Here is a 26,501-nt window from a genome sequence, read left to right on the forward strand (position 1 = left end):
CCGACGCCCAAAAATCATGCAATAGTTTAAAAGAAATGAAACTTCCCTTTTTGGAAAGGTTGAGTCTGCCTAGCATGGCAAACAATGGAGTGGAATTTTAAAGGCACTCAAGAATGTGTATGAATTATTAAATGGTAGTTAAAGTAATTCCAAAAAGTTTCATCAGTAGAGAAGTCTGCATATGCGTGAGTCGACAGCCACCCTTGCTTTTCTTCGATGGGAAGGGGAATCTGGACGTTGTAAGCGTGGGCATGGGGGTCAGATCTCTGCTACGTGCCAGTCTGCGTCTGTTGGTCCAACACGGCCTCTCCTTAGAGAATCAGTCTCCAAAACAATGAGGGGATGCTGTGTGCCATAGTGGAAACGTGGTGCTGAGAACATTGAGGATGACAATAGTCCATTCTTTCGTTCCGTTTTATTTAAATGGAGTATGTAAAAGCGTTACAGTTCGGCACTACTGATTTGGTGTCTGCTTTTGAGATATGAAGGCAGAAGCCCCTAGTAAAGACCGAGGCACCTTCAGCAGGCTCGTCTTCAGGATTAAAAACCTTGTTTCACGCTGAGCGGTTTACAGAACTGGCACTTGTGTTCCATGTCTTGGATAGGTCACTGCGTTTCCTCCCAACGGATACGGCTTGTACAACATTGTAGGAAATGCCTGGGAATGGACATCTGACTGGTGGGCTGTTCATCATTCAACAGATGAAGTTCACAACCCTGTAAGTGTTTTACTGGTGTCACAGGACGTATAGAATTCCCTCTTGCTGCTCTCATCTGGTTGCTGTTTCATATAACCTTCTGTTCTTTGCTCCTCTCTGCTGCGTCTGGGGCGGGATGGGCTGTGTTGTTGTGATTTAGGGAGTATCGCACCACAAGGCACCAACACTGGAACCGTAGTGCTGTAGTGGAGTTTTTTTTTCTTTTTCTTTGTTGGACAGGTCTCCAGCTGGTTAGCAGTTGAATACTTCCACACTGGCAGTGGAAATACTTTCAAAACAAAACAAAAAAGCAGGAAAAAAGGAAGGGTTTTTGCTCATTTGTGTTGCTACAAGCTGCACGACTCCCCCCTCCCCTCCCCCAGGTATAGAACAAACCATCAAGTTATCTTTATGGCTTTTACTAGCTTATTTAAAACTCAACACGTAATAAAGCTGAAGTTTATTGGGAGAAGTAGCTTACTGGGATTTGAGGGGGTTAATATTTGGTTTTCTTCGTGGCAGGCAGAGAAAGAGGTCCTGCAGGGTAATCTCTTTATGTGGGGGATCTCAGGCCTTATTTCTCAGCAGATTAAAGTTCTAGTGTTACACCTCCTCTCTTATTTATTCAGGATGACTAAATCTGAGACAGGCACTGCTCTGCCCTCACAGAGCTGGTTTTGTTCAGGCACAGTTTATCTGTAACGAGAAAACCAATTAAACCTCATGGGCAGGAGCTCTGGTTGCTGCAGGATCTGAGGATCCCCACGCTGTGGTCTCTGCTGATGTGCGTAGTCTGTCTTTGGTGTGCTGGACGTAATCGGAGGCCTTTCTGGGAAGTCAGCAGTTGGAAGTAGCTTGAGGAACCTGCTAAACTTTTTTTTGCTGTTCTGTGCGTTGCATTTTCCTGTTCTTCCAGGAAGATGTGTCTAGCAAGAGAAATCAGACTCATCTGGGGGTCTAGATTGCTCTAGATCTGCACTAGCAGTTCCATCGTGCTGGTGGAGCACCTGCAGGCCTCCGAGCCCACACCAGCCACGCTGGCTGATTCCAAGTTACTTGTGTCCCTGTAAGATACCAGAGGTCTCTCTCTAGTGACTTCAGCTATCTGTTGGACAGGGTGCTACGTACATCTTCTCGGGTAACTCCAGGGCTTGGGACTGTAGCTTTTTTTCCCTTGTTTGATTTAAAATAGGACAGACTGTTCTCTGACTCTTGTTGGAGGCAGCCTTAGTGGCCTAGCAATGGTTGAAGAACCTCCTTTTCCACTGGGACCTTGGCCGTGTTGTTTCTTCATCTATTACCTTTCTCACATACCGCACAAATTCATATGATGTGATTTGAATATTTCACAGCAGTTAAATTTTTCTGCCAGTTTCTGTAATTCAGCAGTAACGGAGGGCTGTATTGTGTGAATTGGCTCTTGAATGTATAAACACACCTGGCTTTTTCCAGCATTGACTCATGGCTCGCATACATCTACAGCTGAAATTCATATAGAACTTAGCATTCACACGGATTCTTTAGAAATATTTTTCCTGTTTGCATACTGATTGATTAGGAAAGAAACATCTGCTGCCTTGCAATTCTGTTTCCATTCTGGTGGGTGTTTTATGTGCAACTAAGGATAAAATCTTCTTGTACCTTATGAATGGAAGCAAGGCCCAGTTTAAGAGCAACGTTTCTAAAGACGAAGCGTTGAGTAGCTAGCGGAGCGTAAAGTTGGGTGAAAGCGAAGAAGAGGAAAACTCGCAAGCTTTCCCATGTCGGAGCAGGTGAGTACTGGTTTGGTTGCAGTCAGGTACGTCGGCGTAGGAGGAGGAGAGCGAGCAAGGCTGAGCTTTCTGTTCCAGACTCTGGTCACTCACCGTAGTTGGTACCAGGGAAAGTTCTGCTTTACTCCTCTCGCTCCTGAAGCTCCACCTCAGTGCCCAGAACCGGTGCGCCGTCACCTGCGTATGCTGCCTTGACACAGGGTCCTTTCCCCATGCCCTAGTTCACCTGCCCCCGCTCAGAGACAAACAGCATCCCTGGTCCTGGGCGAGAACACGGATCTGGCAGTTCTTAGCGTGTCGCAGCCGCTCCTGTTCCCGTTCATCCCTTTCTCAGCCTGACAGCTACTTCAGCTCGGGCTGCTTGTTCCTAGGGTGGCCTCTCGGGACAGCGCTCTGGAAGGCGTCTTGCCTAGCAAGAAGTGCCAACACAGGGAAGCAAAAACAGCAGCTAGGCTGAATCTGGAGAATAAGAACAGTTTTGATGCTGTGTATGTGTGGAACTTAAGTCACAGAGCTCAGGTCTATTGCACCTAGATATGTTCCAGAGTTTTTGGTTTGGTTTTATCTGTAGGTTAGCATAAGGCAACCTGCATTATTTGTTTAAACATAGATCTCTTAAAGGCTCTGTGTCGTCACTGGAAAAGTCTCAGAGCTTTTTACATGTAAGATGACTGGCTTTTGTAGGTGAAAGGCATGAAACGCCTAATTTATATGGGAGTTGCTGTGGTAATAATGGAAAGAACCTCTGGGAGTCTTCATTCAAACTGTAGCTTTCAGCTAATCCATTCCCTGCCACTGGTGCTAGTTAACTTCATCTTATTTTGTTTTATAAAGAAAGATTTCTCTGCCTGTGTCAGCCTTCCCAACTTGTCCAAGTTGCACGAAATCCAGCTAGGTAGGTCATGTGTGTTGCTGAACTACAGCTGCTGTGGTATGATGCTTGGGGAAAATTCCTTTTTGTGAATCATTGTAGCGGGGCACCTTCACTAGAACGACTTACTGAAATGAGATGCTTCTGTGTTCATAGTGTCGATGCAGCAGTGCTTCGGTGTTGAATTAAGGTCATGGTGAGGAAGGAGTGTCGTGTGACTTTTGCTCTCTGTTAAGTAAACTTGTAGCCACGTAAGTTTAGGGTTTTGAATTCACCACAAACACTTCCTGAAGCATCTGCAAAAGTTTTTTAAAATTAAGTGTTAACAGTGGTGCCTTTAGATTTTTCTCCGGTTGGAAACTAATGGTCAGAATCTAGTGTCTGAGGCAGAGCACTTCAAAGTGAATTCCAAAGGGTTTTCTGATTAAATGGATAAGGAAACTGAATCTCATAATGTGAAAAGGTGTCCCAAAATAGCCAGGCTGCAGTATCTTCTGAGACATTAAAAATGATTAGCACCATATCTCTCAGAGCCAATCTCTTAAGCCTCTCCAGAGTACAAGTCAGCGTAACCTATATATAGGACGTGTTCTTTCTGCCTAAAAGACTAGAATTCTTCTAGAGGGTCAGAGCTTAGTGAAAGTTTTTTAACATATTTAGTTTAACACCTGAAATGTTCAAAGCAGTTTTCTGCTGCAGGAGAGATTTGGGGTATGCTGTGGGCTGGTTACAAGGAATGGGTGGAAGTTTGCACACAGATTCTTCCCCCCTCCCCCGTAACTGATGGGTTTGCATTCACAAATAATTACCAAGAGCAAAAATAAACTGGGACACCTGAAAGTGCTTTGTAAGTTGTTTGCTTCTTTTGAAGAGATTAGATTTAAATGATGCTCTAACAGTGGAACAAACAATGTCCTTCCTCTTCTCTGCCAGGTATAGGACCTGTGCAGGTACGTATTGCAGCCAAATAAACAAACTTGAAAGATTTTTGTGCACCTCACGAAGTGCATAGACCGCAGAGCTTGGTACTGCGTCCTTGGGGCGATAAGCTATGAGGTGCCAGGAACACCGGACACGATCAGCAATAGTGGGGGTTTGGGGGTGCAGCCAGAACTTTCAAGTTAGTGGCACTGAAAGGCATCACAAATGCGTTACGGATGTAAGTGTCAAGAGCAGAGGGTTAGTGTGACTGGGGATCTGTTTGTACAGACCTTTAAGAATTTAATTAGACACTTCCACAACTAAAAGCCTCTTCAACTATTCTAGTCCAGACACTTTTGTATAGCAGCAGAGGATTGTTCAAAACATAAGGAGCAGGTAGCTTTTATTTTGAATTCTACTTCTCATCAGCTTATGTAGTGAGCTGCAAATGTGTCTGTTCATTTTCAACTTAAGCAAATGAAAGTCTCCCTGTTTTACGAGCGTACAGGGTCAGTGGAGATCGCTGTGCTGTACTTAGACTGGCTGTGAAAGCAAATAAACAATATTATATTTGGAGGGGTTTTAAGTAATAAATCGTATGTAGTGAATGATCTCACTTGTCACCTGGAACACAGTGAACGGTCGCTCGATTTCGAGTGATATAATGGGCTTGTTACTCTCCCAGGAAAAAAATGGGAAGCACCCAAGCCAGTCACATCCGCTAAGTGCAGCAGGACAGTCCAGGGGAAGTCTCGTAGATCAGGAATCCCGAACAAACCAGAATAAGCCAGATCTAAAATAGCTCTCTGCGGAAAACTTGTATGCATGGAAATGGAAATAACTTTGAAATTTTCTGACTTTCAAGTGGAATAGCGTCTCTCAGTTGTGACCTGTTCTTCCAGCTTCCCCTCGCCTCCCAGCGTAGTCCTTGTCTGTAGTCTGTCTTCACCGACCACTGGAAGCCTTTATAAGGAGAGCTCTGTCGTGCATTCAGATTTAGGGTGCCCGGCTGTTCCCTACCGTGGCTGTTTTCCAGCACACGTTGTGCATTCTGGGGATACTTTATGATGGGATTCGTTACTTGAGTGAGTGCCAGGAGACCGAGGAGCTAGCTGTCTTGCTGCTCTTCTCCTTTTGCTTGTGCTTGAACGCATCTTGGAGTTGCCCAGAATGGGGCCACGCAGCAGCGCAGAGACAGTCTTGCAGCATCTCTTAATCGTGTAGGTGAAGTGGGTTTTGTGTGGTCAAACTCAGTTTGGAGGGAATTATAAAATCCACTTGAGAAAACATAAAACTGATACTTCAACTCCTCCAGTATCGGCATGGGTGAAAAGCCAGAGCACTGCTGTTGTCAGAAATAAGTGCTTCTGGGCTCTTTTTTTTTTCCTCAAGAGTGGAAAATAAATCCATGGTTGAAGACAAACTCACAAAAACTTTCTTTAGTACGTCTTGCAGCTACGGTTTGGTGCACAAGGGAAAGGCCAGGAAGCACCAGGGTTGGGTTTTTGTTTGTTTGTTTGAAAAATGCAAATGATCACTTGGCAGACGGCAGCCAAGTGTGTGCGAGACACTCAAACCACAACCCCTTTATGGGGCTGTTTTATGTGTGGTGACTTCTGGCTCGGGGCGTTTTGTATACGGAGCATGGTTTCTTATAACCAGCAGTTCTCTGTCTGAAAACTGATTTTAGCTCAGAACAGAGTGGCCGTGTAGCTGACTGTGCATAGAGAATTATCACAGAGTCCCAGAATCCCAGGCTGGAAGGGACCTTGGGGATCATCTGGTCCAACCTTTCTAGGAAGAGCCCAGCCTAGACAAGATGGCCCAGCACCCTGTCCAGGTGACTCTTGAAGGTGCCCAACGTGGCCGAGCCAACCCCTTCCCTGGGGAGATTATTCCCGTGGTGACTGTCCTCACTGTGAAATATTTCCCTCTGGTGCCCAATCGGAATCTCCCCAAGGGCAACTTGTGTCCATCCCCCTTGTTCTCTCCACGGGGCTCCGTGTAAAAAGGGAGTCTCCATCTTCTGTGTAGCTACCCCTTAAGTGCTGGTACATGGGGATGAGATCCCCTCTGAGCCTCCTTTTCTCAAGGCTGAAATTATGATATGAAAGCATTTGTTTGATGCAGTGAAAGAAATACAACTTTCTTACTCATTCTTCTCTTTTTTTTTTTTTTTAAAAAAAGCTCAATGATATATTTTAATAACTCTCTAATCCTGTTTACAAGCTTTGGTAATTGAATGCACTAGCACATATAATTATACAATCAGACTATGTCTGTTACAACGTTATACTACAGAATAAACTTGCTAATGTACAGGTAAATTCTGTTCTTTAAATCTGGGATCAAAGTCTGGACAGCTCTGGCTCGTTACGTGTGGGCAGCACACGTCCTTCCACTTCAGTACCAGGCGGTGCGCTTCTCCCGATAATAGCGTAGAACAACATTGTCTGATGGAACAAAGACTCGCTTGTTTTAATCGAATGCGACCTTAATTGCCGTGCTCTGATTAGTTTTTATTATGGGCAAGCACAGTCAAAGCAGGTTTCCTTTATCTATGAGGAAGATACAAGCGTAAGCAAATACTAACGTTGCAGGCTTCCTCCTTTTTTTAGTTATAAGAAATACACGATATCGAGCTGTAACGTTGTATGGCCAAAGGTAGATAATGTTTGTACACTCTTGCTGTACCAAGTGTGTTAAACGCATGCGTTATTCTAGAAAAGCTACTGACTGGGGCATCTTGGCTGTAGAGGCTGGCACACCTCCTGCCTGTGTCGTTCTGTCGGAGACAAAGCAGTGGACTTCGGGGTTTGGTTGGGGTCTTTTCCAACACTCTCTAAGCAGCCAGTGCTCAGGCAGGAATGAGTTGACGTTTCTAAGTCTGCTAGGGCTGCTGATGTTCTTTGTAAAACAAGAGGAAGGTGAAGCAAGTGATGGGGGTAGGAGAAAGACCGCCTGGAGAAAAGGGCACGTACGGAACTCCTGTGTACGGCGCCAGAAGCAGGGTGTCGCTGGTGAGGACCTCTAGCTTTTACCACCTTTTGAGAAATTGAATTTCTTGTTCCAGCTTGTCTATAGGGACTTGGCTTCTCCCATTCCCAGCTCCAAACTGAGATGAAGGGTCTCTCTTTTGGATAACGGAGGTAGTTGATGCTGCAGGCAGACCAAGGAGCTGCAGCACCCTTCTACCTACCTGGACAAAATCATTCAACTTCATATGCAAAGAAAATAGAGTCCAGCTGGCTCCTTCCTGCATGTGACAGGTTTGAGGTTTCTTCAGCAAGGTAGAGAAAGGAATCTAACATAAAACATTGGGCATACAGGGGAAGGACAGCTGTGTGCGGAGCTTTAGCACAGTGGCTGAGCTGTGAACTTACTGGGAGCTGTAGTAAAGGGCTCCTGGAGTAAAGGGGTGCAAATATGGCCCTTGGCTGCTGCGGGGACTGGGGGACTGTGAAATCCTCAGTCTCTAGCACTAAGTGGGGGGCTTGCTCAGGATGCAAAAGCAAACCATGAGGGAGAGGAAATGCAATGCTTGATTCCAACACCACCTGAATTCAGTGAACTGGATTCACTGTGCCCTAACTTTGAGTATCTGTGGCTCTATTTTAACCTCTCTTAATTTGAGCGCGGTCACGAGCTGAGATGGGTATTGATCTGGTTGGTCTCTTGCATAGAGTTACTTCACACTTGATGTCGTTCGGATGTAAGTAGGTGGATACAACTTCAGGGGAATCTGGTTATCCCAGCTTCCTTTTATCTTTTACTTTTGTAAACTGCAGAGCAAGACAGGGAAATATCAACAGCAAGAGAATTAGTCGTAGCCCGTAGGACAGTTGTCAACCAGGCAGTGATTTGTTTCTCCAACTAATGTCTAGTGATTTTCTGCTTTTGCAAGAACTTTGGCAGTTGTTTTACGATAGACTCTTTACCTTCAGTGATTTGAAAGAATTATCGATCAAAAGGATAACACTTTGTAATGGGCTAGATTATTGGAGAATTCTATATCAGATATTCGCAGGCAGTTCAGCGTTTCAGTGCCGTAATCCTGCTTCAGAGGCTGGGGGGGTTCAATTTAACTTGGGGTTTTGTGACCAAATAATCTTGGATGCTCAGTTTTTGCCTGGCAGAAGACATTTGTAATTAATAAAAAGAGCTTATGCAATTACAGCTTTCTGTGGTTCACATGCTCTTCAGTCTATGTTATCCCTGTATAATTGCTGAAACATACAAGAGTCTTACGGTCGGACAATAAACCTAATCCTAAATTGGCATGTTCCTCTTCATTTATAAAAGTTACTTTGGAGCTAACAGCAGTGATTACTGCTCTGTATTTGCATTACAATTTTTAATGGGAAATCCTGCTCAACAGCTCCATTGTTCTCTGTTTTGTCTTGTTCTCACGTAGCTTTTTTTAGGTCAGTTTTATTCTGGCTGGGTCTACCCTGGCTTCCCTGAAAATGAGATTAACAGGCCGTTTGAGTTGATTGTGCTTGTCTTAAGAGTGGGGCTTGGTATATCTACATGCAAGTTTTGTGAAGACATTTTCCAGAGACCTGGGAAATGGAGCAAGCCTGTCCCACAGAGGAGCACCCTGGCTCAGAAACAAGCGGACGCTGCCTGTGGGCGTGGGTTTCCTTGAGCGTTTGTAGGGTATTAAATGCAGTAGTAGACCAATTCTTTTTTTTTTTTTTTTTTTTTTGCCTATCTCATCTAAAATTTTGCAATAAATGTGAAATTGCTGAGGTTTCAGTATGGTAAACTTGCGATTTGGAAACTCTCACAGCAGTCAGACTTGGTGGATGCAGTCAGTAGCTTCTCTAGTACCAGCATAAACTTTCAGGGGTTTCTTACAGTCCCCAAGGCTTATATTGAGCGTTACAAATGCTTGTCTCACGTTGATTCTTCTAGAACTTGACCTCTGGTAGTGCAGGAGCTGGGTGGGAGACAGCTACATCCCTTGATACGGGGTAGGAGTGTGGTGACGAGGTGTAACCAAACCGCTCAGGTCAGTGGACGCTGAGGAGAGCTGGGGAGGTGCCATTCCCGCTGAAACCCCTCTTCAGGAACCTCCTTCCTGAAGGGAAATTATTCCTGGATCCAGCAGCCATTAGAGAAGTGACATTTTTCTTTGGTGACTGCACTTACATTGGTCAAGGTGTTGTTTTGCAGAAGGCTTTGCAGAAAGCACAGCACCCTCCAGATGCATCCAGGATAAGCGGCTGCCTGCTGGGCCGGAGGAGACGAAACAATTGGCAGAATTTCTTTTTCAGCAGTTACTGTTTTTAACCAATTATGGTACACTTTTGGGGTACTATTTGGTATTGTTTACATACTCTGTAGCAATTAAGTCTTTTTTTTTTCCTAATGGCTAAAAACTGAGCTGATGACTTTCTTGTAATCCATATTTCTTGATAAAAGTAGTGGCCTTAGCAGCAACTGCAGGGATATGGAGAACATGGTGGCGCTTTTTTTCTTCCTACAAAATCTTCCGATAGGTTTTGACTAGAAATACAGGCTCGATTTATACACCCTACCAACAAGTGATGAAACAGCTTGTACCTTGAGTTAATGGAAACGTTTTTTTATTGGAGGTTTGTACATGGTAAGAAAATGTTTTTGTTGCACACCAATGCAACGTGCACAGAAATAGAAATACACGCACCTCTTCCTACTCTGAGCAGCTTCTTAGTGGCAGTACTAACTTCCAGGCTAGGCTTGCCCCTTAACTAATAAACCACAGTTTACTCTCTTGATCTTGGTTGTCAATTCTATAAGACAGGTGTTCTTGTGGTTCTTTCCTCAAAGTAGTTTCTCGATGCACGCAGAGCACAGAAAGCCTGTAGGAATGTGTGGTACCAACAGCAGAAACAAGAAGTACAGCAGTCGTCTCTAAGCGTTAGATGAGTGCAGTGGTGACTTTCCCAGCTAAAAGGAATGAAGTGGGAAAATTGCTCACCTGTGTAATAAATATGCATCAAAGCAGGTAAGAGCGTGTTATCAAGGAAGCCCAGCTTTTTGCTTGAACTATCAGGGCAGCCTTCGGAGTTGAAATTGAAAAAGAAGAGTGAAATAACCTCGTTAAAGCAATTCTAGGGCCAATTTCATAAGCACTTCAAATAAATCACACACAGCGCGCTGCAAATGTACACGCAATTACAAAATTGTTGCTCCTAAGTGCAGTGCTTTCTGCAGCCCTCTTTAGCTGTCGTGATCCCACATAATAACTAGTACGCAGTGACGGGGGATGACACAGAATGCCTCGCCCTGCAGTCACTCGCTTGTGCTTCAGACTTGATTTTGGGACTGGGAAGAGAATAAGCACCAAACGCTGGGCATCGCAGCCCCTCGTCGCACCTGGCCACCGAGCAGCGTAACTGCACGTGGAGGAGTGGAAGGTCTCTCTGGTCCTTCTGGAGGCACTGGGTTTGCGTATGTTTGTTTCACAGCAGTGGGGCTGATGAGAAGCACAGATTTCATTTCCTGATCTCTCATTAGGAGAAGTCTGCAGCATAAAGAAGCGTACCTGTTTTCAAAGATCAGTAGTCTCTCCTGATGGCCACTGTGCTTTTTACAGCGTGTTATCAGGCATTTTACAGAAACTCAAATGTTAAATATTTGCGGCGGGGGAGGGAGAGAACAATAACTTTTACCCGTCAAAGTCTTTTACAACATAATTATTTCAAGCTTTCTGATTCAGACAGAAGCAGCTGAAATTTATTTACTTTTAATATTTATGGCGGCTCCTTATCCATCTCACTATTCTTACACCTTTTTACCTCTACCCTGTAATTGGCCACTGTTCTTCTGTGAACACTAACCAGTGTCCTCTCCTCCACAGAAAGGGCCCGCATCGGGGACAGACAGGGTGAAGAAGGGTGGATCGTATATGTGCCATAAGGTAATGTAAAAAGGCCCGTGGTATTTTCCTATTGATCTTCCCTCTGAAAGTACCTGACTTGACAATGAAATGGTCTTCTGACAGTTTCCTGGCAGCCTGGATGCTTGTTAAGGGGTTTAATGCAATTTAAGGAAGAGATACCTAATGGTCTTAAGGAATTATTTTAGTTAGCTTGGAATTAAAACAAACTGCTTTACCCGGTATGATTTTTTTTTTAGATGTAGAAGTTAAAATTGATGCGTGCCTCTAAGGCTCTTTGCGTTGCTGTGCTTGAGTGATGCTTGTAAGAGTAGGAAGCACGGATGTGACTTTAGTTTTAGAATGACTCTCCATCCAGAAGAGATATCAGGTGTTTGCAGAAAGATTGCTGGGAGGTGAATGTTTCAGCTTCGTTGATAGCAGACTTGAAGCTCTTCCTGAGAAGTCTGGTTACCACCACAATGCTGTTGCTGTTCATGGCACAAATCATGTTTTAAACTCTGTTTGTGCCGCGCTGGAAAAAATGCTCATTGGAGATCTTCTTTTTCATTAAAGTTGCCCTGTTCTTTTTCCCTCTCAAAGCCTGAAGCTGGCAAGTCATTCTCATAATTAGATTAAATTTTCTACAGTGAGATCCCATTTTATACACTGATTTCCTTCTTAGGTGAAATCAATGTCAGATGTTAATTAGCAGTGTTGATTAAATTAACACTGGAATAGACTCTTCTTCAGTGATGAATAATGTGACCCATTTTAACGGCTTGTGAAGATTCTAGTCTGTCCTAGTCTTTTTTTCTTGTAGGTGATAAAACTAGGCTGCGTATCAAGACAAAAAACCCCACTGAGAACTATTAGTACAAGGGCTCTTTGTTAGGTGCCTCAAAATCTGTTCAGACTGCTCTGTGCTACCAAGTTGACAAAGGCTGAAGTTTGCGCCTTTTTACACGTAGGCTTGGCAGTTACTTTTATTTTCAGAATAGATCAGCTTTTAAATCCTGCGTACTGCTGAGGTTTAGGGTATACCTCTGCAGCATGAGGCAGCAGCAGCATGCGCTGTTTTTGAGGGTACCAGCTGCCCCCCAGCTCTGTGCTGCTCCCAAAGAGCTGGGGAAGGTGTTTGCATCTCCTTCGGTGGAGATAAACATCCGTGACCTGCTGCCTCTCGGGGATGGGATGGTGTGGTTCACAGGGCTGGTCCCTTGAGGACAGTCTAAGTTGTAACCACCCTCCCGGTCACACAAACTGAACTGGTTAGTAGCTGTGCCTAAAGTCCTGAAGGCATCTGGGTTTAAAGGAGAAAAACTACCCTTTCCTCCCTGCTTTCCTCTGCCACATTTCCCCCCCACCCCCCAAAAAAAGGGGGGGGAAAAAACAAGAGGAAAAAAATGTTTGCTTTTGAACCGAGCCGTTCCAGAACTCTGGTTCAGCACCTGACTGCATGCAGCTGCACAGCCTGAACGAAAATGGTGTGGTTTTTTGTCAGAGGCCGGGAGCCTGTAACAGGAGGATGAGAACAAAAAGCCTGAACCAGATCTTTTGCAGTAACAGCAAAATGGGGCAGAGCTTGGATGGATTGTGCTGGAGTTACTACTTAAACGCACAGCCCGCTACCCCAGCGCTCTGGTAGCGCAATGACCAGCGTGACTGTCCTTCCACGCTGCGATGGGTAACCGCCTCTGGGCAGTCTAACGTCAGGTAGCAAGCCGCTTAAACTGGTTGGTTCTGCCGTTTGGAAACCACCGTTGCTAACAGCAGATAATTGAGAATCTGCAGCATCGTGAGTAGCACAGGTTCTCCTTTTTTCAAGGAGTGTAAGCATATTAACGTGCACTGCGACGTGGCCAAACCTGCACGGCCAGGCCGCGCGCGAAACACGTTACAGACCAGTGTCTATACCCTGCTGTAAAGACCTTGTCCTGTCTAGATTCATTGTGTGTAACAGCCTTTCTCGAAATAACTTGTTCAAAGCACCCCGCAGCAGTCCTCTTCTGCATCTTCTAAGGCGACAGTTTTGATCTAATTGGTCTGTCACAGAATTATCAAATCTCACGAGCACAAGACAAACAACACTGGGAATGAAAGCGCAGAGGTATTTCCCACCGCCACACATCAGTGGCATCAAGCGGCTGTATCTGATGGGTGTGAGGATAAGTCCTGTGAAAGGCTCTTGTGCTCCTTTCTCACTTAAAGAAATGAAACGGCAATGACGGTTGCTCCTTTCGGTTTTCTGAGGCAGCTGCTGAGTGACTGCAGCCCATTCTGGAAGAGGACAGTGTTCAAAGGTGTCTACTAGGAATATCTGAAATGCAACTGAATCACTTTATCAACGCCTTTATTTTAAATGTAAACGTTTTTATAGTCACCAGTCCAGATTGTATCTTGATTTTTATATATATCCCTAAAATGCTAGCCGCAGGAATACCGGGGAGAAGTTTGCCTCTCGTCATTCCCTTCTCGTTGCATTTCATTCAGTGAAATGTTTTTTGGCAGGTGCCAGTACCTGTCCGTTTCCAGTCGTCCCTTAGAATACCGACCAACAGATCGAGGCACCGAGATGCTTTCTGTTCCCGAGAAGCAGAACGCTTCTTTGGGGAGCAGGGTCTATTACTAGTCGACACCCGTGTTAAGGACACCTTGCCATTCGAACTGCCGGTCGTGTCAGCTGCAGCTGGGCTCTGTACGCAGTGGGATTTCCCTGTGGGATTTCCCTTATTCCTAACACAGCAGTTCTGGTCTGTATCAGTTCACCGATCTTTCCAACAGCGTGTGAAATGTTTTGCTGCATTAATCTAACAAACCCTTGCCTAAGGACACACAAGCTGTCGTGTGCTCTGAAGTCCCCTCTCTCCCCCCCTCCCCCCCACCCCTTACTCTCCAGTCCTACTGCTACAGGTATCGCTGTGTGGCCCGTAGTCAAAACACTCCCGACAGCTCTGCCTCAAACCTGGGATTCCGCTGCGCAGCAGACACCTTGCCGGAGCTGCCGTGACCACGCGGGCCATCCCACTGAGACGTGGAGGGCGGCACCTCACCCAACGAAGAGGTGCTGTGTGGAGTGTCACTTGCTGATGACACGGACTAGAAACATCTAGTGCTAAATCTTCCTCCTGGAGGGAAAAATATCCAGCACTACTCAACGTCGCTTGAAGAACCTTCCTGTATTTATCTTTGTGGGTGCTGGCCTGGACTTTTATCCTGACCAAACTTTTCATCGGTGAATTCTGTTGGGTTTAGCAAGAGTATTCTGGAGGTAACTAGCACAAAACTGAGCAGAAACATGCTGATTGTGTTTTAAAATGTTAATTAATAGCTCCTTTAGAGAAGATCTTTATTACATAGTTTTATTTATGTATAGTTTGAATTTCTACACTCAAATGCAATAAACAAGGACTTTATAAATTTCTAGACAGCTTTAAAAGAAAATTTAAGGAGTTAAGGAGAGGTGAGAACTGGAAGACAGACCGTTGTCGACACGGGCAGCTACCGCAGCCCTTGTATTACATTCCTGTTGCAGTGAAAATCGGGTCCAGAAATGTGTTTTTTTTCTGGCAAGATACTTGCTCCTCTTTAGTGCCTTCTGCAGCTGAGGGATGATAATCCTCAGGGTGGTGATGATTAGAAATGATGTACATATTTGAATAAAATTTCAAGTATTTATTCTGAAGACCTTTACTCATGGAAAACCACGGGTCATTTCCTTTTAATTTCCCTTGGACGTGGTGCAGGCTTATTTTGGGGACTTGCAACTTGCAAAAATGGCATCACTAGAAACTAAAGCTAACGGATGATTCCGCTTGAATAAAAGATCATTAAAGTGAAAAGATGGCAGATGTAACTGTGAGCCCTAAGGCCTAATAAGGTAACTTTTGAAACTGTTGTTAAAGAAAAAAAAAAAAGAAAAAAAATCCCACTTAAATGGAGAGGAATTTTAGCAAGGAGGAAGGGAAATGGGAATCACGAGAGCTACCTCATTTTGGGATCTGCCAGGCCTTTTACAAAGCAGTTTGCACCGTCACTGGCTCCAGGAGACGGTAGCTGGTACTATTTCTGTGCGCCAGGCGGAGGCTGCACGACACCGCCCGTGCAGCGAGCCCCGCACCACGGCGGCTGTCCTTCCCAGCGCGCCGCGGGCAGCTGCGGGGCTCCCCTCTAACAGGCCTCTGGACGGCCTGTGTGCAAGACAGGGATCGAACTTGGCCATCTTGTCGGCTGCTTTGAGACCCAACAGTGAAAAATGTGGATTAAGAAAAATCTTTGCGTTGATGCCAGTCTTTCCCAGCATTGTCTTGTCTGCAGTAAGTCGGCTTTGGGTTTAATAAATACCACCTGGGGTTAACAGAAGTCTGTCGCTTGCCAACCCCTTCTCCGCTTGGTGTTTTGTGTCAAAAGGAGGGCACTGGAAAACATTTGAGGAGCCCTCTGGCAAACACCAGCCTCCAGCTGGGGGGGCAGGTAATTCCTGCAAGCAGAAAAAATACGATACCAGAATATACCACTCTGACTCGGCCCTCACATGAGCATGATAAAAGCTGTGGTAAATATTTTGTGTAGTAAAGACCTTACCAGCATTAAATCTTCAATTAAAATCTATTTTACTGAGTGACAGGGAAAGATTATACTTTATTTCTATCTTTCTGCCACAAGAAGAAATATATAAAAGATGTTGCTTAGAGCTGGTTTTGGTTTTTATTCTGGGAAAAAAAAGTCCTCGATAAAAATGCACACACCATTCCATACATTGGAAAATTCTTATGACTTTATTGAAATGAAGAGCTTCCTGATGCCACACCATCAGGTGCCAGTCGACACTCGCTGTGCTGTGGGCGGCATGCGGAGGAGTCTTGCTGGTGCTCTGCGGAGATGGTGGAATGTGTCCCATTCATGCTGCTTTTGTTTGGATAATGGTTATTGTATTTTATTACAAGACCTTTCATTAAAGATCCTTGAATTAACCTGATCAGATTTCAATGGGAAAGTAAACCTCTAAGGTTGAGTGAGTATTAAATACCGAAACTGATGATCACTACTGCACTTTGACAGGGGAAAGGAGGATTACACAGAGCTCGTAGCCTTTTGAGCTGTTTGATTGAGCTCTGATCTGTTTGATTGGATTCTTTGTGAAAGAGCACGCTGAACTGTGAAGCGGTAAACTGGGACTCAGAAGCTGAAAGGAACGCGAAGAAAGAAGTGAACAGAAATGCAGCAGGTAGAAACAAGGGTCTGTTTTCTTTTTTTAGTCCCTTCTAAGAGGATTATTTGCTTTTTAGTAGGATTTTGCTCCACACCCCCATGCAGCTGTAGTGCTAAGGCATAGCGGAGTATAAAGCACACGCTATATGGAGAAAGGCCGTTAACAATTGCCCTGATGGTTTAGAACTCGATGACAACCTATTATTTCATGTTCTTGCAAGGTCTTAAATGTGGCTGGCTGTTTGCAACAGCACACCACTCCCTTGCTGTTCCATGCCGCGGAAGTTTGTTCTAACCAGGTAATTGATACTCAAGTTCGCTTGCTAGAGGCAGCATCAGCTGGCTGGGAGTGAAAAGGTAGGATTGCACAGGGACAGAAGGCTGGGCTGTGTTCTCTGGTTTAAGGCTGGTGATGCAAGGACTAGATACTGCTAACAGTGTTTGGGGTTTGTGTTTTGGGGTTTTGTTTTTTTAAATCTACGCTTCCTTAACTACTTAAAATTGTGCCGAGTACGTATTCATAACAGGAAGCTAGCAAGTAGTGCTGTCATCTTGAAAACCCATCTAATCTTGAGGAATAGGAATACAGATGGTGTAAAACTAGTCCTGAAACTTTTTCCAGGAGGAAAGAGGAAGCAGACTGGATCATCCACTCCCAGCGCGCCCCGGCCTGCAGGCTGAAAGTGGCTGGCGCACTGCCCTTTGGGGGAAGAAAACTAGATAAGCCTCTAACTAGGACAAGAGACCTTGCAACCTAAGCTGCACTCTGGTATCTAGTGCAGTGTGCATTCCGAGTTACGGGATCTGCAGAACTCCTCTGTAGAAGCAGGCACCCTTAAGCAGCCAGGAAATGAAGTTAATGGCCACTCAGCTTGTAAATGACTTTTAACAAGCAGCTGACATCCTTTGGAAGCTTTCTGTATTGACAAAAGTGACACAATGATTAACCCCAAGAAAAATCACATGGTCATCTTTATCTTAAAGTAAAGCCACAGCCATATATAAATCTCAACAGCAGCTCTTCCTAAGGGAAGCATGAAGGTACACAAACTGGGAGAAGCTAACACTGAAGTTTACCTAGGAAGTATAGGTAAACACATGTAAGACTTTGTTTAGCAAATAGCAAAATAACAGCAGCAAAACATCCTTTATCCCATGTCAGTATCAGGTTCATTTTTCCAGTCCAAAACAAAGTTGTCTTTTTTTATTAGGAAAAAGAAAAAAAGTTGCTGATGGCAGCAGAACAGCAGATTCCCCCCCCTCCCCGAGAGGCGCTACCTGGTGTACGTTATGTCAAAGGTTATGGATACAGTTACAGATTGAACTGTACAGAGCAAATAACCCAGGGGTTTGTGCCACTGCTGGGGCTGTAAGAAGCAGCACCGTAGTTTATCTGCCTTGTATATCAAAGTTGGAATTTCAAAGCAAGCCTGTTTGAAGCTTCCTTAATTTGATCGTTCTAGAAAGGAAGTGAAGTAACGTGCAGCTGTAGAACGCACCCCATCTGATAAGCTCCCTCGTGCATCCCTGGCGTAAGGAGATGCTCAGTAAAGCAGTAAAGCTTGCTAGATCTGTACAAGAATGATTAAAAGAGGCAATGATCATCTCTCTTGGCTGGGAAAGGACAGGCCTTGCTTAACACTGTTTGGCTCCATAGGAATAGTGAAAACAAACCAGTTAGTAGCTGAAAGGAATGCTCACATATCTGCCAGCTGCTCAACAACATAAAACACAAACTTGCTGTTGTTCAGATGCGCTTTTCTATTTCCTACTTTAATACATTTCAGAAGTCAGAATAGCTGCATTGTACTGCTTTAGACTGCGGAGTCTGAATTTGCTTCCTAAGTGTGTAATAATAGTGCTGGAAAGTTAACATGGATGTGCTGCTTGCTATTATTACAGAAATCTTATCAGATGAGCCTTGAGATAGATGGTATTTAGGCAGATGGATGAGTGTACCCTGTAATACTGCAGCATTTGCACGGAAGCTAAATGGTAACGAAACTGAACGAGTTACTTAAAACCAGATTTTGGCATGCAGCTAGATGTGACTGGAGATGGAAAATGGGGGGACAAAGCATTCAGGCTAATCTTTCTGGGCAAGTTTTTTACATCAATATTAAGTAGTTGTTTTTGTTTTATGTGTTTAGCAAGTAACTTTAAAAAAAAATTTAATGGGATTTAAGAAACCTAATGCCCTTCTTGCAAATGTCACCATTCCTTGGTCTCATTCTCTTGTGTAATTTTCAGTGGTATTTCTTGTTATTACACGTCCTTTCTGTGTACCAATATGCAAATTCATTCTGAAAGGTACAGATTGAGAGAGGTGCTTTACCGTACAGCAAGATGTCAGAGAAAATAAAGAAAAAAACCACCAGGCCTGACTTAGTAACTAATTCTGGGACATCTTGAAGCTGCAGTGCTCCCTTGTACCATATCATCCACCTTGAAAACAGTCGCTAGGATGCTGCATGAAGATATCCTCCAAATCTTGTCTTCTAGCTGTTACTCAAAACCACACGTGCTTCCTTGGTGGAATACACAATCAGAATTTTATTTAACTCCAATTTAGCTACTAGAGAAAATGGTATTTGTTAGGTATTTTTCAGGGTCTGAAAAGCTACGGAGAGCTCCCTGAGCAAGTGTCCGATGAGGAAAAGAGGGAGCTGTCCCATGGTAAGAAGGAAGCACATTTGCGGGAACCACAGTAGCAAGGTTTTCTCAATCTGTTATCTTCCTCTAAAGATTTTTGTTCTGTATTAGTTATTGGTAAATTATGGAATCTTCCAGAATAATCATATGAAAGTTCCTCCCCAGCAGAAATATCAGTAGCTGCAAAAAGCGCCAGTTTAGGCACCATTGAGTCAACTCGAACTGGCACCATAAACAAATTTGGTTCACAAGAATGGTTCAGGAACCTGCCTACGTTACCAATGTATGTAGGGTCAACAAATGTCTCCATTATCTGACCACTGTGGAGGTGCTCCCTCACCGCTATAATATAGTTTGAATCCTTTGATGTCTGGGCCTGAATTCTTCTACGAGCCTCATTAAAGCCTAAAACTTCACCAGCATATTCACAAACAAATCTTCCTTTAGCTATGAATTCCAGAGTGCGAAGACCCCACCCTTTCTTCTCGGTCTTGAACACCTCAAGTCTGAACTGCAAACCCCTCTGAACAACCCTGTTGTGACAGGATTCACCACACCGGCACATGGTGTTGCATTCAAACACGGGCCTGGCGTACTCCTCTTTGTCTGTAGGCTGGAGGCACAGGCCGTTGTAATTTTCACCACGGCAAAGACATGAGCACACGTGAACCACACAGGAGCTGGTAAGACACAAACATCCTGGAAAGGTGATTTCAGCAGGGTCAATGTCTCCGTCTGTTCCAGCCACGTTGTCTGGGCTATACTGCAAAGAGAGCAACAGACAAATCTTGTCACGTTCAACGCTTCTTTCCACAGAGGCTATGGAATTCTTAAGAGGTCTGTGTCTGGCAACGACTGATCTCTGAACGTGGGGAACTGAAATCATGAACGCTTCTTTTTCCTGGAAACTTCTTCCAATGACAAGTCTAACTTTTGGAAAACATTTTAAAGAATGCAAATAAGATATTTCATATAGAGTGAAAAAGAATCAAGTCTGTTAGTGGCTGAATTGCTCAAAATAGTGTGCTAGCCAGAAAAAATCCTTTTTAGCAGGAAAATATGTCAGCTAATTGGATCTAATTTACTGGAGATTTTTATTTACAGAAATGGCAAAGTATCTTTAAAGTAATTTCCCTCCCCTTCAAAATGCTCGATAAGCTTAGTTAGTTAGGTATGAAGATTAGCTGATATCTATTTTGAAGTTACAGGATTTCAATTGCCCACTTTTGTTAAAAATTAAGATAGTTTCAATTTATCTCTTCAAAATGGTGTATTCAAACCTGCTTCTTTTAATTCTCTTATGAAGTGATGATGGTGTTGCTCTACATATTTAGAAAAAAAGCTGAACTAACTACTGTACCGTCAGGGTAAAACACGAGAGAGTGTTTGCTTTGCCGTAAATTCCGTCCGTGGGAGCAGACGTGGTTCTGTTCAAAAAACCCACGCTGAAAATCGGGTTCTCAAAATCACACTAATGCCCCCAGCAGGTGAATGATTATAGCACTATGAACTGTTGCAAACTAAAACTGACAAAAACTTTGCTGGATTTGAAAACCAAAGTATAAAGGCAGCTACGTGTATTTTTTTTTACTTTCTTCTCAGCATTCCGCTTACAACGCTTTATTTAGAACCCTGGAGTACGTGCTATTATTACTAAAGATTACATTTCACGGTAGCTTAAGCCTGGTAGCTTCTGGGTGTTGGGAAACACGCCAGTTCATTCAGAAGTTTCTTTTTTGTCCATAAACATCAGCTTTCTCGCTCGTTTGGCGTTACTCAAAACCAGGTTAACAGTCCCTTATCTGTTCCCATCTTCTCCCATTCGCTGTGTACAAACATTTCTATTTCTGTAAAATATCAGCACACCATATAATTAAGAAAGATTAGGGTCTGTTTGGATTATATCTTTATTCCCGCCCCCCCACCCCGAGGCTTATTAGAAGCTTCTTCGTTCTGTTTTCTAAAGATTTCCTACTATCACTGAAACAAACTCCTAGGCAGTGAGGCGTCCTTCCAGGAGAGGTTTGGCACCGACTACAAACAAGGCGGAAGAGGGCACAAAGCGGGCTACGCCTGACAGAGCACGAGACAAGCCTACAGCAGCGCGCGCTATTCCCAGGTTACCGGGGGACCGGCCCTGCGGCCGCGCGTCGCCCCGAGGGAGCGGGGCGGGCTCTCTGAGGGGACGGCGCCGGCAGACGGGCTCCCTGGGGCGCCCCGGCCGCGGTGCCTCCGACCCGACGCGACCTCTTACCTGAAAGGCCGGCGGGACCTCCCCGGACGGCCATACCGGCACGGGTACCGGCTCCAGCCCGCCGCTCAGGTCCGCCCCGGCCGCCATCGCCCAGGCCCGCCCCCCCCCGCGGGGATTGGCTAACCGGGCCGGAGCCGCTCTTTGATTGGGCAGAGGGAAGAGCGCGCAGGCGCTGTGTTCACTTAGAGCGGCGGCGCGGGAGCGGGAGCCGCCATCTTGTGGTACTCCTTTCTTTAGCGAGGCCGGGCTGGACCTGGGCTGCCTGCTGCCGTGTGGCTGGGCTGGGCTGAGCTCGGCTCGGCTGAGTTGAGCTGAGCTGAGCTTAGCTGGGCTGAGTTGAACTGGGTGGCGTGGGGGTTCCGCCTCGCCGTGCGCCCGTAGGATGAGCCGGCCCTTTGCTGGGGGCTGGGGCGAGGAGGTGTGGCCGCCACCGTGGGTCACTGTCTGCGACGGGGCTGCCCCTCCAGAAACCGGTGCGGCTTTGTGTGATGTGAAAGTACTCAACACCAAGGAATTTTAAATGTTAATTATAAGCTACTGAGTTATTTTAATTCTTCACGTGTAAATCCTTGCATATTTTGAAGGTATTAGAGTTTGGGGTTTATTTTTTACTTTGAGGGGTTTTTTTGTTTGTTTATTTTAAATTCTTCCTGGCTGGTTTACACTTTTAATTGCTACTTTATATTTTTGTTTTTTAAATAAGTGAATGTTTTGTAATGTGGGTAGGAACTCTTGTGTTCAGATCTTACAAGGCATGGAAATTCTGCCAGGTGTAGCTGAGCAGCAGAGATGGCAGGCATCTCCTGTCTGGGGATGGAAAAAGGATCTGAACCTACAGGAATCCTGAGCAGGTCCCTACTCCTCCCCTTGGCTGCTTTGCCAGGAGATAATTCTGTCAAATTAGTTTTCTGGATGAAGGGAGATGGGGACCCAAGGAACCAAGCTCTGGCTTGATCTGGAAGGCCTTGCCAGTACTACATATGATGTTCTTCTAAAGCAGTCATGACAAAATTGCCTCTGTGCAGGATGGTAAGAGAGGAGCAGTCACGACTGGCTTTGACTCTTCTCTATGAACAGCAAAGTGAGCTGTGGCTAGGAAAAAGGAATCAGGCTTGTGTTCCCTGGATGCTGGTGGTTCCGCTGGCTCTTCTAATTGCCCCTTGGGTCAGGTGTTTTGGGTCCTAAGGTTGAGGAAGCTCTTAACTATGTTTTCACCTCCTTTTTCCCTTTGTGTGAACCATGTGTTTTCCTTCTGAAATCAATTACCACCTCCACAAACAAGCTCCTCAGACTTAAGAGACAGAAATCACTAGAGCGTGCTCTGTGCATCTTCCAACAAGGTATTATTTACGTGTCACTTTCCATGCTGTGGATACTGACATGACTTCTCTGATCTCTCTTTCTGCAGCATTCATGAAATGGGAATAGTCTTTACCTGTTGTGTTCTCTTCCTCCTGCCTGTGAAGAGGAGCACCAGGAGAGGTACAGGTAAGATGGGACAGTGAAGTTTGTGGGTTGGACAGTTAATGGGGATAGCAGAATTGATTGGAAGATAATGAACAGGGTTGTTTAGGATTGCACTCAGTCTGTAAGAGAAGGGAAGGTGAGGTCAGTGCTTCCTCATAGCTGGGCAGTATAATTTTGAGGAAGACTTTGATCAATTTTAAACCTTGTATCAGTGTATGCTGCTGTCAACGTAAAGGAAATGTACCTGTAGCATCAGCAATTCATAACTGGAATGGAACATGAAAATGGTGGAAGGCTTTAAATATGCACAGCCTGTCACTCTGGGTTTGTCCACCCAAGCAGCAGTACAGCTTCCTGTGGATGCCTCTGAGCCCTGCCTGCCTTGGGTTCATGCTTTCATCCTGTGAGCACTTGTCATTGTGGGGAACATGGTAGATCAGTTTTATGAGAGATGCTGAAATGGTGAATGATTGCAGATATTAAAATACACTTCGTTTTGTAGTTTAGGGCTTTTGGTTATTACCAGATTGACCTTTAGATCAAGACACACGTAATTTGGCTGCTAATTCTCAGTACCAGATGGAATTATTTTCCATTTTTAAATGACAGAAGTAATGAGTCATTACTCTGTAGTAAAAGAAACAGATTGCTTATGTGTACAGGAGATGGGTTTTGGAAATCAGCAAAAGCTCATGGCAAATCCAGTGTTTTCCTTCTCTTCCTCCTACTTCTTCCACCCAGGGCTTCTATTGTATTGAACTATGAATGGGTTGAACTGTTGAGATGTCGAGGTTGGGTGAAAATTTGATGAAAACACATTTCAGTTTGTTATGGAAAACTGCTGTTGAAAAAAAAGCTTGACATGGAGCTGAAAGAGTGACCTGTATGTGAACTTTGTGATGCTGAACTAAGACGCCTGGTGCAGCTATGAATTTCTTCTGCATTTTTCTAGGATAAGACAATATGAGTAATTTTTCTTTGATACGTTGAATGCAACATTGGTTTTTCTACCTGTATAAATAATGTTTTCTGATCCTTAATCATTTTTATGACTGTTCTCTGCAGTTCCTCAGATTTCGTAATATCCATCTGATAATTGCTGTTTAGAAGGTTAACTGTGCCCAGAACAGTGAGCTCATTTGGGAGCTGTCTTCACCTCACTTCACTGAATTTCTGTGGCTGATGCTGTATATTGTAACAAGGTGGTGGAGCTCAGGGGCGTGTGTGAACCTGTGACTCATCAGACTGCAAGTAAGGGAGCTGTGCTCGGGAAACTGGACATAATCCTGGTCTAGAAGAAATTAGATAGAAAGCTTCTTGTCTTTTCGGGCAGGCAGAAGGCCCTGGAATCAAGGAGGCATTTTCTAAGAGATTTCTTTCTAATGTCAATGTGGTGGAAGCGAATAAATCTCATAATGCAGTGATTTCATATATTCACGGTGTCAGCATCAGTACTGTTAGTTGGAAGGGAACTTGATGTGGTGCAACCCCTTCTTCAGCTGTGTGGGTATTGCCAATACTCGATTGGGTGAGCTGTGGCTTTCTTGAGATGACTACTAGAAAACTCACAAAACCTGAGATTTCACAGCCTATTTAGGTACTGGTTTCAGGGCTGCACCAGTCTCCCAGTGAGAGGTTTTTTTTTTTTAAATGAAATTCCCTAGCTGCAATTTTTTGCCTTAATGCCTTATTTATCGCTACTGAGAGGAGTTTGACACTGTCGTATTTGTAATTCCTCATCATAGTGTTCCTTTAGATTACCCCATAGTGTCTTCCTTGCTGGAATAAACAAGCATATGTCCCTCAAACTTTTCTTATTGGTCATATGCTTAGTCTCCCAACCATCTTGGTAGCCCTTTGCTGGACCATCTCCAATTTTTCTACATATCTTTTGAGCCGAAGGGCTGACAACTGGCCACAGCTTGGATTGCTACCTCATCATGCCAAGTAGAGAGCCTTAATAACTTCCCTTGTGTTCCTGCTTGTGCAGCCTGGCGTGAGGTTTGCCTTATTTGCGGAGAGGGTGCACTTCAGGCTTATTTGCAGCTTGGCTTCCATTGTAACCCCTGAGGTGGTTTTCCGTGGGATTGGCACTTGGTCAGTTCCCAGTGCACTGGTGTACGGGGATACTCTGCCCCAGGAACACCCTTGCACTGGTCTTACATTTGACTGAACCATTGGAGTGTTTTCTGTCTCAAGCTTGCCTTAAGTTCCACCAGCTAGTTAACAGGCTGTGCAAGATGGCCACTTTCACTCTAAATTCCATAACATAAAAGTTGTTTGCTGCCTGCACCAGAAAGAGGTGATCAGAAGAAGGCCTTTTGCTAAAAGAGCCTGTTTGAAGGCTCCCTTCAGCTTCCTAGCTTCCTATGGAACCAATCTCTGGAAGAATAAGGTATTCCTTTTAAGTATTTTGTTTTACATTGCACGTGGCTTCTGTCTTTGTTCTGAATAGGCTATTCAGATAGCTCTCAGATACTTTCATTTGCTATTTTACTTTAAAGGGAAGTACATCTGTGTGATATACATTACTGGAGACGTTTCCTATAGGAGACCTAAAGTGCTTCTGAAATTGTGGCAAAGAGTGCAGACAGCCCGAAGGAACTTAAGTCTGTCATTCCCAAGTTGAGGGGTTGTTAGCTGCCTTATCCATGCTCTCTTTAGGTTGTATCTTCTTCCTTCTGTAGTTAATCTTAATTTAGTTAAATTTTTTTAATTCCCTTGCTTACAGACTGTTCTCTTTGTGCTGCTCTTCTTGTCACAGGTTTAAATTTTCTTTTGATTCCACCTTCATTTCTGGATAGCCATCTCCATTGGGTTAGTGGGCATGTACTCGCTATCCTTCTGCCAGTCTATTGTGTGTCTATTAGAATATTGATTTGCAGAGAGTGAAGTATAAAAAATCAATATCCCATTAAGTGGAGTAGAGTGACAATGTTCTGACTAGCGTCTAGACACTGAGGTGGTGGTGTGTTCCCCATGCGGTCTTGGCTGGGCAGATGGGATAAAACATGCATGCCCTGTTAGGGTTTCGTTCTTGGGTTCGTGGCTGGAAGACTCATTACAATCAACCAAATTTTAAAAAGTGCTGGTAATGCAGAAAGGTACTTTGATTTATTATGACACCTGCAGTTTATTGGTGTTTAATAGTAAACCAGTAGAATATAAATGTTCTCCAGTATATTTAGGCAGGATATATAGATGTGAGACATCTAATATTGCATACCAGCGTCTCCTCTTAAGTACTCAGAGAATTGTGGAAACACCAGGTGTAAAGGTTTTTGGTTTGGGTTTTTTTTTTCTCAATATGAGATGTCTACCACATGCAGGTGATGAATGCAGCTCCCCTAACTGCCTCCTTGTTCTCTGCACGGTAGTCTGTCACTTGAAGATGGGGAGTCAAAACATATTTCCTATTTTTAACCGTTCTCAGACCTCTCTGCAGGTATTTTAAGATATGCTATGTGTACTTCAGTACTAGTCATAAACATGTGACTGACCGCAGGTATGGTTTCCCGCTGTGCACTGGATTGCTGTTACTGTCTTTTTAAAAAGTAATAAGTACATCAATACTCTCTACTAATTGCTCAGCTAGGAAACCAGGAATTGTCATTACAGCTCAATTCATTTATGCTTTTAGCTTATAAAGCACATTAAAGTACTTTATGGGCTGAGAACTTGAAACGATGAGAGACTGCAGTCTTTGCAGAGAGTCTGCAGTGGCGTTGTGCAGTGGAGTTTGGCTGGCATGCTGCCTGCTTTTTGCAAGGCCGAGCTCATTATCTGTGAG

General features: G+C 44.4%; 2 protein-coding genes and 2 long non-coding RNA genes across 4 annotated transcripts in view; 3 read left to right on the forward strand and 1 right to left on the reverse strand.

Moving 5' to 3' along the window:
* Positions 1–14,807, forward strand: part of SUMF1 (sulfatase modifying factor 1) — a 37,986-nt gene extending 23,179 nt beyond the window's left edge. Inside the window, exons 7-9 of the mRNA XM_064453429.1 lie at positions 606–719; positions 11,110–11,169; positions 14,027–14,807. Of these exons, the coding sequence (XP_064309499.1) occupies positions 606–719; positions 11,110–11,169; positions 14,027–14,137 (285 nt within the window). The 3' untranslated portion in view covers positions 14,138–14,807. The remainder of the gene's footprint in view (positions 1–605; positions 720–11,109; positions 11,170–14,026) is intronic.
* Positions 728–6,435, forward strand: LOC135313790 (uncharacterized). Its single transcript, XR_010373285.1, has 2 exons — positions 728–1,836; positions 2,354–6,435. It is a non-coding gene; the product is annotated as an uncharacterized LOC135313790 (long non-coding RNA).
* A 4,064-nt stretch (positions 14,808–18,871) lies between the features above and the next one.
* On the reverse strand, positions 18,872–21,367 carry LOC104039814 (histone-lysine N-methyltransferase SETMAR). Its single transcript, XM_064453430.1, has 2 exons — positions 21,245–21,367; positions 18,872–19,753 (listed from the first exon to the last, which is right to left on the reverse strand). The coding sequence occupies exons 1-2, from the start codon at positions 21,329–21,331 to the stop codon at positions 18,959–18,961; spliced, it is 882 nt and encodes a 293-aa protein (XP_064309500.1). The 5' UTR covers positions 21,332–21,367; the 3' UTR covers positions 18,872–18,958.
* A 107-nt stretch (positions 21,368–21,474) lies between these two features.
* LOC135313788 (uncharacterized) overlaps positions 21,475–26,501 on the forward strand; it is a 272,793-nt gene continuing 267,766 nt past the window's right edge. The window contains exons 1-2 of the long non-coding RNA XR_010373283.1: positions 21,475–21,828; positions 22,653–22,732. This is a non-coding gene — a long non-coding RNA (uncharacterized LOC135313788). The remainder of the gene's footprint in view (positions 21,829–22,652; positions 22,733–26,501) is intronic.

Source organism: Phalacrocorax carbo, chromosome 6, assembly GCF_963921805.1.
Source record: "Phalacrocorax carbo chromosome 6, bPhaCar2.1, whole genome shotgun sequence".
Classification (NCBI taxonomy): domain Eukaryota; kingdom Metazoa; phylum Chordata; class Aves; order Suliformes; family Phalacrocoracidae; genus Phalacrocorax; species Phalacrocorax carbo.

Bases quoted from the DNA above. Each gene is read 5' to 3' on its own strand.
- LOC104039814 (XM_064453430.1), bottom strand. From the start codon at position 21,331: ATGGCGGCCGGGGCGGACCTGAGCGGCGGGCTGGAGCCGGTACCCGTG. The intron at 19,754-21,244 runs GTAAGAGGTCGC...CTCTCTTTGCAG, and splicing joins AGGTCCCGCCGGCCTTTCAG to TATAGCCCAGACAACGTGGC.